Source organism: Artemia franciscana, chromosome 9, assembly GCF_032884065.1.
Source record: "Artemia franciscana chromosome 9, ASM3288406v1, whole genome shotgun sequence".
Lineage (NCBI taxonomy): Eukaryota > Metazoa > Arthropoda > Branchiopoda > Anostraca > Artemiidae > Artemia > Artemia franciscana.
This window is the reverse complement of record NC_088871.1, coordinates 50715028-50729149: the sequence shown is the minus strand read 5'-3', so window position 1 is coordinate 50729149 and position 14122 is coordinate 50715028. Positions and strand designations below refer to the sequence as shown.

At 36.3% G+C, this 14122-nt stretch overlaps 1 protein-coding gene across 1 annotated transcript in view; it reads right to left on the bottom strand.

Annotated features, from left to right (window-relative positions):
- The window catches only part of LOC136031523 (NFX1-type zinc finger-containing protein 1-like), a 66212-nt gene that overhangs the window by 39774 nt on the left and 12316 nt on the right, over positions 1-14122 (bottom strand). The window contains exons 3-6 of the mRNA XM_065711194.1: positions 13373-13598; positions 11175-11512; positions 5598-5681; positions 3737-4008 (exon numbers count right to left, since the gene is read on the bottom strand). Coding sequence (XP_065567266.1) covers positions 3737-4008; positions 5598-5681; positions 11175-11512; positions 13373-13598 — 920 coding nt within the window. The remainder of the gene's footprint in view (positions 1-3736; positions 4009-5597; positions 5682-11174; positions 11513-13372; positions 13599-14122) is intronic.

Below are 14122 nucleotides of genomic sequence, written 5' to 3'. Positions count from 1 at the left end.
TTACCCCCTCCCCACAACTACCCCAAATAGAGCGGATCCGTTCCAGTCAATCATGTATCTGAGAATTCTGCTTATATTCCCCACCAGATTTCATCCCGATCCCTCCACTCTAAGCGTTTTCCAACATATTAGCCCCCCCCCTCCAACTCCATCCAATGTCACCAGATCCGATCAGGATTTAAAATATGAGCTCTGAGACACGATATCTTTCCAAACACCAAATTTCATTAAGATTCGATCCCCCGTTCGTAAGTTAAAAATATCTCATTTTTTCTAATTTTCCCGATTTAACCGCCCCCCTACTCCCTCCAGATTGTCGAATCGGGGAAATGACAATTTATAATTTAATCTGGTCTGGGTCCTGATACGCCTGCCAAATTTCATCGTCCTAGCTTACCTGGAAGTGCCTAAACTAGCAAAACCAGGACAGACAGACCATCAGACCGACCGACAGAATTTGCGATCGCTATATGTCACTTGGTAGATACCAAGTGCCATAAAAATGTCAAAAAGTGCTAACTTTTCTCAGAAAAGTGCAACATATGAATTGCAAACGAACAGTCTTAATACACTTAAAGAAAATACTACGACTGTGTAGCCTGAAGTGTATTTTTTATGTTTTTAACCTTCAGAGGCTGGACAAAAATGTCTTATCCTTATTATGATATCAAAGAGTCAGCATGGGGAGAGTCAAGTAAGTTTGAAAATGATAGCATGTATGCATAATTTAATATGCAATAGTTAAAAATAAAGGCTTTGATTTGAAAGAAGTTTTCTTTTGTTTTTTAGAGGGGATTTGGCTTACTTGACTTTATTTTACTGCTGACTTGGTGCCAACGTCAAGAGAGCAGACATTATCCTTCTAAAGTGAACCCGGTTTTGAGCTGCCTCGGGTGCTTCTTCAGGTATTATGCTTGCCTGACTTAGAAACAAATGTTGACATATAAAATGATATATACAATAGATATATACAATAAGTCATATACAATGCGACGCGAGGTTTCTAGTGACAATCAGAGAAGGTGGCTGCATCATCTTAGTGTACGTTGCAAATCTTGCATTGAATACGGAACCTGCATTGTACGGGACAGGAGGTTGGTGTTACTGAAAAAGTCATACCAATCAAGTTCCTCTATCTTCTGGAGTCCTTTGCTCTGAATTATATCCAACATCCTCAAAGTCTTGGTGGTTGCCGGCCAAGTTTCTGTGCCCTAGAGTAGGAGTGAGCAGACAGATACGTTAAATATCCGAATCTTTGTAGGGAAGCTTACAAGACGGTTGCGCTAAATGTTATTAAGTATCCCTAGGACGAAAGTTGCCTTAACAATTCTTGCGTTGACGTCGCTCTTGACTGATCCATCACTTGACAGAATGGAGCCAAGGTACGAGAAATCCTTCATGACTGCTGCTTGATTTTGGCATACTTCGATTACAAGAGGGGGTTGTTAAGGCAGCTGCAGATCGATGAACATAATTATTGTTTTGCTCCAGCTAACATTGAGCCCAACCTTGCTAGTTTCTTCTCTCATAACTATCAGCGCTGCTTGAAGCTCTTCGAAGTTGTTTACAGAATCAGAAGCGGCATTAAAGTCGACGAAGCCTATGTACGCCTTCTTATGAAATTATCATGTCTTTTCTATCCCTTGCCGTAAAGTGAATATCTATTCACTAGTGGAACAACCGGGCACAAAACCTGCTTGTGCGATTGTTCGGTTTCTTCGAAGTATACAAAAGCACCAGTCACGGATTGTCATTGCAAACAATTTAGCAGGAACGGAGAGCAACGTTGTGCTTCTGTAGTTAGAGTATTGGCTCCTAGATCTTTTCTGTTTTCATCGTGGGGGAGAGAAAAAAAAGGTAGAAACAAGTTGGATATTTTATTCATTTTTCTGTGACAAAGGGGACAAAATTTTTACATATCTGGAAGTAACGCAGTGAATGGGAGACAATATAGAGATGAGCTTAGAAACAGCTCGAGGCCACCGTAATCTGGATGGAGAGTGACGTTTGGGAAAAGAATCTACTGTCCAAGGGTTTGTTATTGCATTTCTTTTTTTGCAAAACGGAGGCAAAACGAAACCCTCCTTCGGCCAAGGGTGTCCAAACTCGCTTTTTTAGGAGCACAGAGTATGGCACCTTGTCTTCTCTGAAAATTACTCGCAAGTCTCTGTTTTCAATTGATTCAAGTTTTCCGATTCTTTGCGAGAGAAACCAGAGTGCCGAACTGGACAAGCATATTCTGTATGCGGGTGGACAAAAGACGCGTAAATACTTAAAAAATGGGAAGGAGGACTCTAAATTTATTTAGGAGCTTAAGGAGGACAGTAAACAAATTAGCTCTATAGATGATTAATATAACATGGATATCCCACTTTAAATTTGAAGAAATTGCGACACCAAGTAGTCTAAATGAGGACACAGAATTTTCAGGAGGGACATGATTAAGAAAACAGGGCGAGGATTTGACAAAAAAAATCGGCATTATCATGGACTTAGTTGGGGCGTAACATACTATAATACTCCACTTCCCATGCTTGTGCTGAAGTCGTGGCATCATTATTCTGTCGGATTTTTGCTGAGATAATAGAAGGCACTTCTTTACGTTCGCAGTCATGACAAGGCCCATGCCATTCCAGCACACTGACTTGTTTCCAGACCAAAGCAAGTAATATCCACCCCCGATGGACTCAGAGTTGTTGTCAAGAAGATGTCTCTGTGGTGCCAGCTATTGACATTCTATTGATTTTCAACTTCCAAGCGAGCATGAGTTTTGACCCAGGCAAGTTTAGCGTCAACACATTACAGGTGGCAATTTGAATGCCACCTTAGTCAATTAGGTTTAGTTGTTGTTGAAAACTCGGTCCTTGGACAGGCAGGGGTCGATAATTTGAAGGGAGCTAAGTATCCGAGGCAATGTCTTCCTGCCCTAAATTCATTTTAGTCACCCAAGAATATAGGCTAAAGGATCAAATAATTAAGAATTTGAAAAAAAAAACACGATTTACCATTAGTTCCTATTTTATCTAAAAAATTAAGAAAATAAATAAATAAAACATGATATAAAAACTGTTTTGAAATCCAAACCACCAAAAGGACCTTTTCTGAATAGTGGAAAAGATGCAAAACCAAAAAGAATAGTGGAAGAAATAGTGGAACAAAACCAAAAAGAATAGTGGAAGAAATAAAAAAGAATTTTTTATTCAGAAAAAAAAATTTCTGAATAGTGGAAAAGATGCAAAACCAAAAAAAAAAAATACAGTGCGGAGTATATAGAATACCTTGTTCTTATGGAAAACTTTTTTGTGGGTAGAGCGCATACAAATTTAGAAAATAAACAACAACAGGCAATGGAGTCTTCTTTAAAACCGTCTTGAGTCTTCCAATGAAAAGTCTTGAGTCTCCTAGTGAAAAAACTGAGTTTTGGGTCACCAGTCGCAAAACATTTGTATGATCTTCCGTACCATAGAATACTATTTGATCTCCACAAAAATATATAATAACTGTATTTTCTCCACTGTTTTATTTGAAATATTATACCCGTTTTCCTATATTTATTTTTTGGATTTTTCATGGTAAGGTGGAAATCAAAAACACAAAAATGTGCTTTTAGCTGCAATTTTTCAGCTTCGCTGTTGTCCTCCGAACTTCTTTTAAGGGAAAGGGGCTCCCATCCAGAACTTTGTACATATATAAGAACAAAGTAGGTCAAAAATGTTTATAATAGGCCTGTACAAACCTCTGTTTCTGGGACAGAATGAGTTAAAAAGAAGACATTATGTTTCATTCCTTTAATATTAGGGTAGTCTAACACCGATGGGTGATTTTCTAGGCTGGGATAAATAGATGGCACGATTAAACGAGCGATGTCAGGTCTCATCCGGTGTTGTACCGTAAGGGAAGATTTTGGGGCACCAAGTCTTATCATGCGTTCAAAAAAAGAAACATCTAAATTGTAGTCTTTGGCTAGATGATATACAGCTGTAGTGGGTCGCAGCTGTTGATGATCACCTGAAACAAGAAGCGGGGATTTGAATGAAAGAGGAAGCTAACACTAGCTTAGAAAAGAAAAGAAGAAAAACGATGTGAATTTAATTCCGAGAAACTATGAGCAGTATGTTTATTTCAATTACGCATTTATTTTTTGTGATAATAAGTTTAGTTACTAAGAATATCAGGAGCACTTACTGTTCCAAGACTTTCTGAAAAAGTAACCGAAAACCTAAAGTGACGCGGAGAGATTGTCAATGTAGAATAGCTTGATCTCTCACCCTCCGTTACACAATGTGAATCTCAATTACTACTGAACCATTATACCTGAGAGCAAAATAACAGTCATATGCCCTGCATGAGGCAAATGCCTTTTTATAATTTCATGCAGTTTTTTTCTTTAGATTTGATTAGTTTTTTTTTTCATTTCAATTAAAATTCACTTTTTTAAATTTTATTTTATTTAGATGACTAATATAGAACGATTCAACAGCCAGCCAACAATTTATTCGACTACTTTTATGTTTTTCTCTGGAAATAGGCTATATCCATGGAGGTATCAAATATACGCTGGGGGGGGGGAAATAAATGTAGTATATTTTATTCAGTGCAGAAATTTCTTTCTTTGAAATTTTTGTGACATATTCCGCTGATATTTATTTTGACACATGTATTTACATTTTCTCCATATATTTCAGTTTGTTATAAAATTGACAGATTACGTGTGGCATTACATACGTGGGTCCTGAACAGAAAGCTCCTCAATGTTTCTTGAACCTAAGCACAAAATAACGCCAAAACGTAAACATTATTAAATCGGTTGCGAAATCATCAACTTCGTCTTTTAATGTCCTACATTCTTCCTCCATAGCTTCTCTTTCATCTGCCAGACGTCTGACCACCTTTTGCTGCCATTTTCTCCATATATTTCTATTCATTACAAAATTCATAGATGACCTGTGGCGTCATGTATGTGGCTCCTGAACAGACAGCTCATCAGTCGTTCTTGAACCTAAGCAAAAAACAACGCCAAAACGTAAACCTTAGTAAATCGGTTGCGAAATCATCCAGCTTCGTCTTTTAATGTCCTACATTCTTCCTCCATAGCTTCTCTTTCATCTGCCAGACGTCTGACCACCTTTTGCTGCCATTTTCTCCATACATTTCTATTCATTACAAAATTCATAGATGACCTGTGGCGTCGTATATGTGGCTCCTGAACAGACAGCTCATCAATGTTTCTTGAACCTAAGCAAAAAATAACGCCAAAACGTAAACCTTATTAAATTTCGAGACCAGTAAATTGCAAACCCAGTGAAGATTTTTTCCACCCTGTCTTTAAAAAATTTGCATTCTTTTTCTCTCTTGCCTAGAAAAGGACACTGGATTGCTAGCGTAAATGTCCAACTATTCTTGTGTTTTGGGTTCCATTCAACAAAAAATTTCTATGTGTCCCTCATTTTTTAAAATATATTTAATTGGGAAAAGCAGCCATATACGTGCGTTGTTCTTTTCTGGCATTATATTGATTTTACTTTTATTAGTCTTCTTCTGTTGTTTTAGCTGTGATTAACAGCTGGCAAATAATCGTAGCTAGAACAGCAACTTACCAATAAGTATTAACTGCTCGCAAGCGGAGGTCATTGAGACAAGCGTATGTGCTTCGAGGATCTCTGCTGCTTCTTCCATCATCACTGGAAAAGACAAGTAAAAATTGAATAATCTGTAAAATATATTGAATTAATTTTTAATTTAAAAATTTTTAAACTTTAATTAATTTTTTTCAAGTTTGTGATGTGGCAAACCCAGCTGGATCAACGCTCAGGCCTCAAAGACCCAGAATCACGCCTCTAACCCCCACCCCAATCCAGGACTTAAAAATGCCTTAGCACTACCAGGACTTGAGGACTTGAAAGTGCAGTATGTCATCCACTCGGTTAAAGATGTGTGTAAAATAACAACTACATAATAGTTTCCCATATAACTTGACATAAAATAAAGCCTATTAAATTTTACCCGACAACTCATTTGGGTCCACTCCAATCCAAATAAAGCTGTAAAAACAACTGTAAAAAAAAAAAAAAAAAAAAAAAAAAAAAAAAAAAAAAAAAACTGAGTTGTAGTTACACCTTATAAATTGTCACATATCTACATACCACAAATTCATATTCGTATTTAAGTTTTAAACCTGTTACATTCTACCGTAGCACAATCATTTATCCTAGATTATAGGGCCCCATATAACCTGTAATACGTAATAGTCCAGTAATTTTCATTCTAGATTTTTGCAAATTTTGTTCAACAGTTCTAGAATTCGCATAAAAATTTATTGACTTAACATACCAGATTGATTACCCAAAACCTGGTTTTGTAAAATAAAAAAGGTGGTACAGCTACTGGTAGATCTAAAATTTCTTAAGAAATACTTAAGATTTTTTTTAATACTTAAGATTTTTTTAAGATTAACTATAAGAATTTTTTTAAAAATTCATAGAGTTTCTCAAGATACGGCAAATACAATTCAGCTACCACAAGCTTCAATTTCTCAATTTTTATCTATTTGGCTAAGCAAGAAAAGAGGATAGAACCTATTTGAGGTAAAAAAAAAAAAAAAAAAAAAAAAGACTTCTGAATATTACAGGAGCAAAATAAGAAAGAAATAAACAGATCGGTGAAAGGCAAGCTTTGTTTTATTTGTCCTCGAGTAACGCAGTGGCGCTGACCAAAGCTTGGTAATACGGTGTGAGAGTTCAAACTTAGGTGTAAGAGCATGCTGCCGGGCAGACGCAAGGATCTGACCTGACAATGACCTTTGATCTAGGTTTCTGCTGTGGAAACGAAAAAAATCCTCAACCCCGTATACATATATTTAATTTTGATCCTGTTTATAAAAAGCATAGCAGATACAAAACAATCTGGTTACGAAGTTGGATAAGAAAAACCTCAGCTACCGTGTCGAAATTAGAGGGGGGGGGGTATGTAACTTAAAATCAAACTGTTGAATACATACTTGGTTTTGACAAAGGACAGCGAAGCTCTATGCCCTTCCCAGTTTGAATGGGAGATCACTTACATCATTAATGAGACAAATCTTAGAAAGCACGATTCTTTTAAAACATTAAATAGATTTTGTGACACGGTTATGCTTTAAACTATTGGCAAGTTCCGCAGTTCTGCTGGCATCATCGAACTTCGACCAGTAGAAATTTTGTCAAGTAGTCTTACCAAAACTAAGCAAGACCTGACATTTGACCTTTGCTCTTTGACATTTCAGTGCTCAATGAGAAACAGAGGGTGCTTTAGTTTAGTCATGTTTCTCTAGCCTAGATTTACAACAGCGACATTACATTTTAACTTATAGCATCAACTTATAATTTATATACAAGTTAAAGTAGCAAGTTATATATAGAAGTTATATAGAAGTTATAACTTATATAGACTTGTATAGCTTATATAGATGTTATACTAGCTTTTATAGAAGTCAATTGCATAGAATAATCTTTGACATTTGACCTATGGAGTCATTAATTGAATAGTAGAACTTACGCTTTTACCAGGTCAACGCTTGTAAAAGCGTTCACCTTTTGGTGAACGATACCTTTTAGTAGAGACACCTTTTGGTATCTCTACCAATTTATTCTGTAAAACTGCAGTAACCATGTCGTGTATTGCACTGAGCGGATTGCGATCTTCTGAAGGATTGCGAAGTAGAGAACTGGAGTGTGACAAGCTTATAGAAGAGATATCTTTCAACAGGGATGCAGTAAAATCAAAATAACTAACAATATTAAGTCTTGTTAATTCGCCTTGCTCATTATAACATTTAACACATTTTTACTATATTCCGTTAATAGGCATCTTTTAAGGGAAAGTAATTCCTATTGCAGGGAGATCATTGAACGTCTTGAAATAGTCAGAAAATTCTTTTCAAAACTGATCTCAAAACTTTGATCAAGGACTTAAGTTGAAAAAACATCTGCAAAGTAAGGAAACATAAAGTAAGCAATAATTCTGGCAATTGATTTTGCGAAACATCAATAACCATTTAACAGATATGTGTTGAAATTAAAAAAAAAACAACTAGATAATGTAAAAATTCATATGGGTAATAAAAATCAATAACTGGTGCAAATAGCAAAGATTACTAATAACAGTAATAAGAAGATTACTAAAAGAGTAATTTGTTATATACAAAAAGAAACACATTATAAATTACTGAAACGTATTGAAATTTCAAATTTTAAGCGTAAGATAATTGCATTCTTTTGAAACGATCTGATTAAAGGGAGAACTTGCGAAACAATAGAATTTGAGGAAGAGCGCATAATACAGCAAGCCAACAAAGTTAGAAAACTAGAACGAAACGGAACAGAATAAAAGAGACATCAATGCAATTTTAAAGTAGAAGAAAATAAAAGTTGAATAGCGTTAAGCACAAACAACCGAAGACAAACAAATGAAAAACCAGCGTTTTATTAAAAAAAAAATCAAAACAAGAGCTAAGAGCTCATATGGCACTTGTGACGAGGCAAGAAGAGCTAAGAGCCAAGAGATCATATGGTATGACCTCTAACAAAATTCTATGAATCAATAGATTGATTTAAAAGGAAAATAAGAGGCTTAATGCCAGTCAGGATTTAGAATAAAAGCTCTGAGTCACGATGTCCTTCTAAATATCAAAAATCATTAAGATCCGATCACCCACTCGTAAGTTATCAATACCTAATTTTTTCTAATTTTTCCTCTCCTTTTAGCCCCCCAGATGGTCACATCTGGGAAAACGACTTTTTCAAGTCAATTTGTGCAGCTCCCTGACACGCCTATCAAATTTCATCGTCCTAGCACGTCCAGAAGCACCAAACTCGCCAAATCACTGAACCTCTCCCCCAACTCCCCCAAAGAGATCGAATCCAGTACGGTTCCGTCAATCACGTATCAAGGACATTTGCTTATTCTATCCACCAAGCTTCATCCCGATTCCTCGACTCCAAGTGTTTTCCAAGGTTTCCCCCTCCAACTCCCCCCAATGTCAAAAGATCTGGTCAGGATTTGAAATAAGAGCTCTGAGACATGAATTCCTTCTAAATATCAAATTTCATTAAGATCCGATCACCTATTCGTAAGATAAAAAATACCCCAATTTTCACGTTTTCCAAGAATTCCGGTTTCCCCCTTCAACTCCCCCCAATGTCACAGATTCTGGTCGGAATTTAAAATTAGAGCTTTAAAGCATAAGATCCTTCTAAATATCAAGTTTCATTAAGCTCTATTAACCCTTTCGTAAGTTACAAACACCTCAATTTTCAAAATCCTTCCCCCCCCCCCAACTCCACCAAAGAGAGAAGATCCGGTCTGGTTATGTCAGTCACGTATCTTAGACAGGTTTTTATTTTTCCCATCCAGTTTCATCCTGATCTCAACGCTTTAAGTATTTTCTAAGATGTCCGGTCCCCCCAACTGCCCCCCCCCAATTACGCTGGATCCGGTTGACATTTAAAATAAGAGAGCTGAGTTACCAGGTACTTCCAAATATGAAGTGTCATGAAAATCCGATCACTCCTTCGTAAGTTAAAATTTCGTCATTTTTTCAAATTTTTCAGAATTAACCCCCCCCCCCAATAGAGCAGATCATTTCCTATTATGTAAATCACGTATCTAAGACTTTTGCTTATTTGTTCTACCAAGTTTCATCCCGATCCCTCCAATCTAAGCGTTTTCCATGATTTTAGGTTCCCACCCCAAACTCCCCCCAATGTCACCAGATCCGGCCGGGATTTAAAATAAGAGCTTTGAGACACGATATCCTTCTAATATCAAATTTCATTGAGATCCAATCACCCGTTCGTAAGTTAAAAATACCTCATTTTTTTCTAATTTTTCAGAATTAACCCCCCCCCCCAACTACCCCAAAGAGAGCGGATCCGTTCCGCTTACGACAATCATGTATCTAGGACTTGTGCTTATTTTTCCCACCAAGTTTCATCTCGATCCCTCCACTCTAAGTGTTTTCCAAGTTTTAGGTTTCCCCTCCCAATTCCCCCCCCCCCCAGAGTCACCAGATCCGGTCGAGTACAAAATAAGAGCTTTGAGACACAATATCCTTCTAATATTAAATTTCATTGAGATCCAATCACCCGTTCGTAAGTTAAAAATACCTCATTTTTTCTAGTTTTTCAGAATTACCCCCCCCCCCCCAAATACCCCAAAGAGACCGAATCCGTTCCGGTTATATCAATCATGTATCTAGGACTTGTGCTTATTTTTCCCACCGAGTTTCATCCCGATCCCTCCACTCTAAGTGTTTTCCAAAATTTTAGGTTTCCCATTCCCATATCCCCCCAATATCACCAGATCCAGTCAGGATTTAAAATAACAGCTCTGAGACACGATATCCTTCCAAACATCAAATTTCATTGAGTTCTGATCAACAGTTCGTAAGTTAAAAATACTTCAATTTTTCTATCTTTTCCGAATTAACGGGCCCCCCACTCCCCCCTCCCCCCAGATGGTCAAATTGAAAATTAATATGGTCCGGTCCCTGATACGCCTGCCAAATTTCATCGTCCTAGCTTACTCAGAAGAGCCTAAAGTAGCAAAACCGGGACCGACAGACCGACAGAATTTGCGATTGCTATATGTCACTTGGTTAATACCAAGTGCCATAAAAACTACAAAAATTGCACTGTGAAGCCTAAAAGCCTGGCTTCAAATTTACATACATAGAAGCAGGGTATATATAGAAATTTTGAATCTTTGTTGTAAAAGTATCTCTGGTCTATGATAGCAATGGAGAAAAATATAAATTGAGCTATGGAACTCCATCCCTTCTAATGTCCCTCAATCTAACGAAGGCAGTTTCTCGGCGGCTCTTTTCGTAGTTTTTGTCCAGTTATTTTTTCTCCCTCCTTAGCTTACTATTCCTTTTTTTCTTTTCCTTTTGTTTCACCTTTTGCTTTTGTTCTTCTTTGTTTTGTTTTTTGTTTTTTTACTTATTTGATACGATTTTTGCCATTTTCCAGTTGATATTTAATAGGTTATTTTATTTTAATGAGTAATTTTTGTGTGTGTTGGCAGTTTTTAGTTTTATAAATTTTTAATTGATCCCTTCTCTGATATTCTATATTTAGCACAAACAAATGATGATGACGATGATAATGACGAATATAAGAAACTATATAATTACTTGCCTATTTTTGGAGATAAGTGTCTTATTAGTTTGTCATATTTTGCACAGCCAGATGTTGTTGCTGCTACAATATCCATCATTTTGCAATAAGAAGCATCTTCCTCGGTTGCGAAATCATCAACTTCGTCTTTTAATGTCCTATATTCTTCCTCCAAAGCTTCTCTTTCATCTGCCAGACGTCTGACCACCTTTTGCTGCCATCTAGCGTAAACTAACCATCTTTGATACATATTAAGTGACCAGGGATTTTTGAAGTTCATAAGTAGTTCAGTATTTTCCTTTTGTAATGACGGCAGTAATGCCAACAGCTTTAAAATAAGTTCTTCAGTCTTTTCAGCACTAAAAAAAAAAAAAAAAAAAAAATAGTAAAGGAGAAAACTCGGTCAATGAATTAGCCTCAAGTAAAAAAGCCTGATACACAATTTTTAACAGGTCACTCATCATTATTCCTGATTAAATTTTACTGTATTACTGATCAACAATTCGTTGCGTGAGATCCTTCTGATAACTGAATATTTTCTTGCGACCAACAATGGTTTTACAGCTAAAAATTTAGAAAGAAAATGAAAAGCAATTCGTTGCAGAGGAATTTACAAATACTTCTCTTGGAGGATGGGGCTCCATTCCTTCCAAGTTTGTGTATGCGGACAAAAATGTGACTGTTTATTTCACATAAACGTATTTCAGAAAAATAAGGGAGATATCACCTTCTTTGTGCATCAACATTGCACAATGCAACTATTCATCAACATCAACTATTGTATATTGACTATACAATCTCAATAAGGTTTTGTTGGGTTTTAAACACCCCCCCCCCCAATATTGATCTAAAGGACCTCTTATGAAAAGTCAGGAAATTTGTCCTTAATGTTGTGCTTTCTGAGACTTTCTGCACTTCAGTGTCCTTGAACAATACACTGATCCCCGCCCCCGACTATCAAAATTTGACTATATAAAACTATACATTTGATAGTGATATCACACATTCATAACGCATAGTCAATCATATTTTAAGACTATATTTATATTTATGACTGTATTTATATTTAGGAGTCAATATGGCATAATGCGGTAAAATAGTCTTTGAAGATAAAATTCTTTCTGTACAGCTTTCGACAGTTCTAAGTCTTCGACAGTTCTAAGTCTATTAGCCTTCCATTTCATTTAAAGCCCTAGTCTAAAATCTGAAGCACCTAAAGCCCTAGTCAAAAATCTGAAGCCCTAATCTTCTCAATATTCTGTTACACCTCAGTCACAGATACACCTTAGTACACCATTGATATACCTTAATATAGCACTTGTATATAAAACTGAGCATGAATTACATGTTCACACGACAAAACCAAAATCCTTAAACTCTTTGATTTCGCTGACAATCGAGCCGCCTGTTTAAAACGTGATTGATCCTCCCGAAAATCTCTGTGAAATTTTCAATATTTTCGTTTCGTGGCAAAAATTTCGTTTCGTTTCCTAATTTTCACTTTATAGATATTGGGCATTACATGGACAATTATTTTAGCCCTTGCAAGACAAGATGGCTTAAATAACCACTTATTCATGGCACAATCCCTTTGTTACTAATAAAAAAAGAGAAACAAACAAGTTTTTGTCTCATCTGACAGCATGGAGCAACAATAAAACCTAAAACAAACAGAAACTATTCTATACAGGAGGAGGACTACCCATTCCTAAGCTCTGACCGTTTTTCAAATCATGCCAGGAAATCCCCTTCCCTCCCTAAACCCCACGTTAACCCACAAATTCTTATACAGAGGCCCTTTTTTAGACTTTTGAGGTACTGTAAGACCGGATTTCGCTCGTAAATTCAGTTAGGAAAACTAGTTTCACTGATTTTGTTTATTGTGGCATGAAAACGGCATAAATGTCCCCCCTCTCCATAAGAGAGAAATTTTTAGGTGTTGGAAATTTTGTATTATGCAACTAGATCAACGATATCCTAAAATAGACATTTTTATCCTTCTTATCACATTTTTTATACTTTTTATACTTTTTTTTTCCTAAAATACATGACCACAAATATACAAATATCAACACTTTCCCAATAGAATATTGATAGCATTATCAGCCACTTTTCCCCTGTCAAGTATACTCTCTTTTACAGATTACCAAATTGACAACTGAGACAAGCAACTGTAAAATAATCGTCAGCAAGAATTGGGATTAAAAGTACTTGTTTACCTTTGGATATTTCTAGTCAAAGATTCCTTTTGCCAAATTGAAATTTCATTTTGATTGCCATAGTCTTTCCAGTATTCTATATCCATTCGGTTTCTTTCCTGCGACCAAACGACATCGGAGTAAGAAAATTCTTCCATATTGTCAATTTTTAAATATTGAGGATCCACAGAGTGATTTAAATCCGCCTGCTTCCCATCTTCAAATACTCTTGACCGCTCCAGTTCCTCTGCAAAACATTAAGTTATGCTAAATTTTGGCTGAGCTGAGACCGGAGGTACAATCCGACCTCACCCACAAACAACTACGCTTAGATGGAATAGCTCCCTTTCCTTTAAATGGCCCAAAGGAACCTCCTTAGAAGAAATGAAAATTGCTGCCCAAAAACACTCTTTACCTTGGTTTCGAACCACTTCCCTTCCCAAGACACTATGTGATTCTTCCCATAATGATTGGATTTCTAGGAGCGTATGCTAATAAATCTTATACATTCATTAAAAAGGATATTACTGAAATTATTCAAAATTACAGAATTTGAAATATTATTTAAAAGACTTATCTAAGCATCTGCTAAGAAAGACAAATTGGACTATCCTATTCTAAATTTATCCCTTTAATTGACTTCTACCATATGAATAAAATCCTTACTTTCTTTTGATCTTAATGATATCACTTTTATTAGTTAATTCTTACACATTCCTGCTAGCCTATGTTTGTTCAATACCCCTATTTAACATAGCGGCTTTGCCGTTT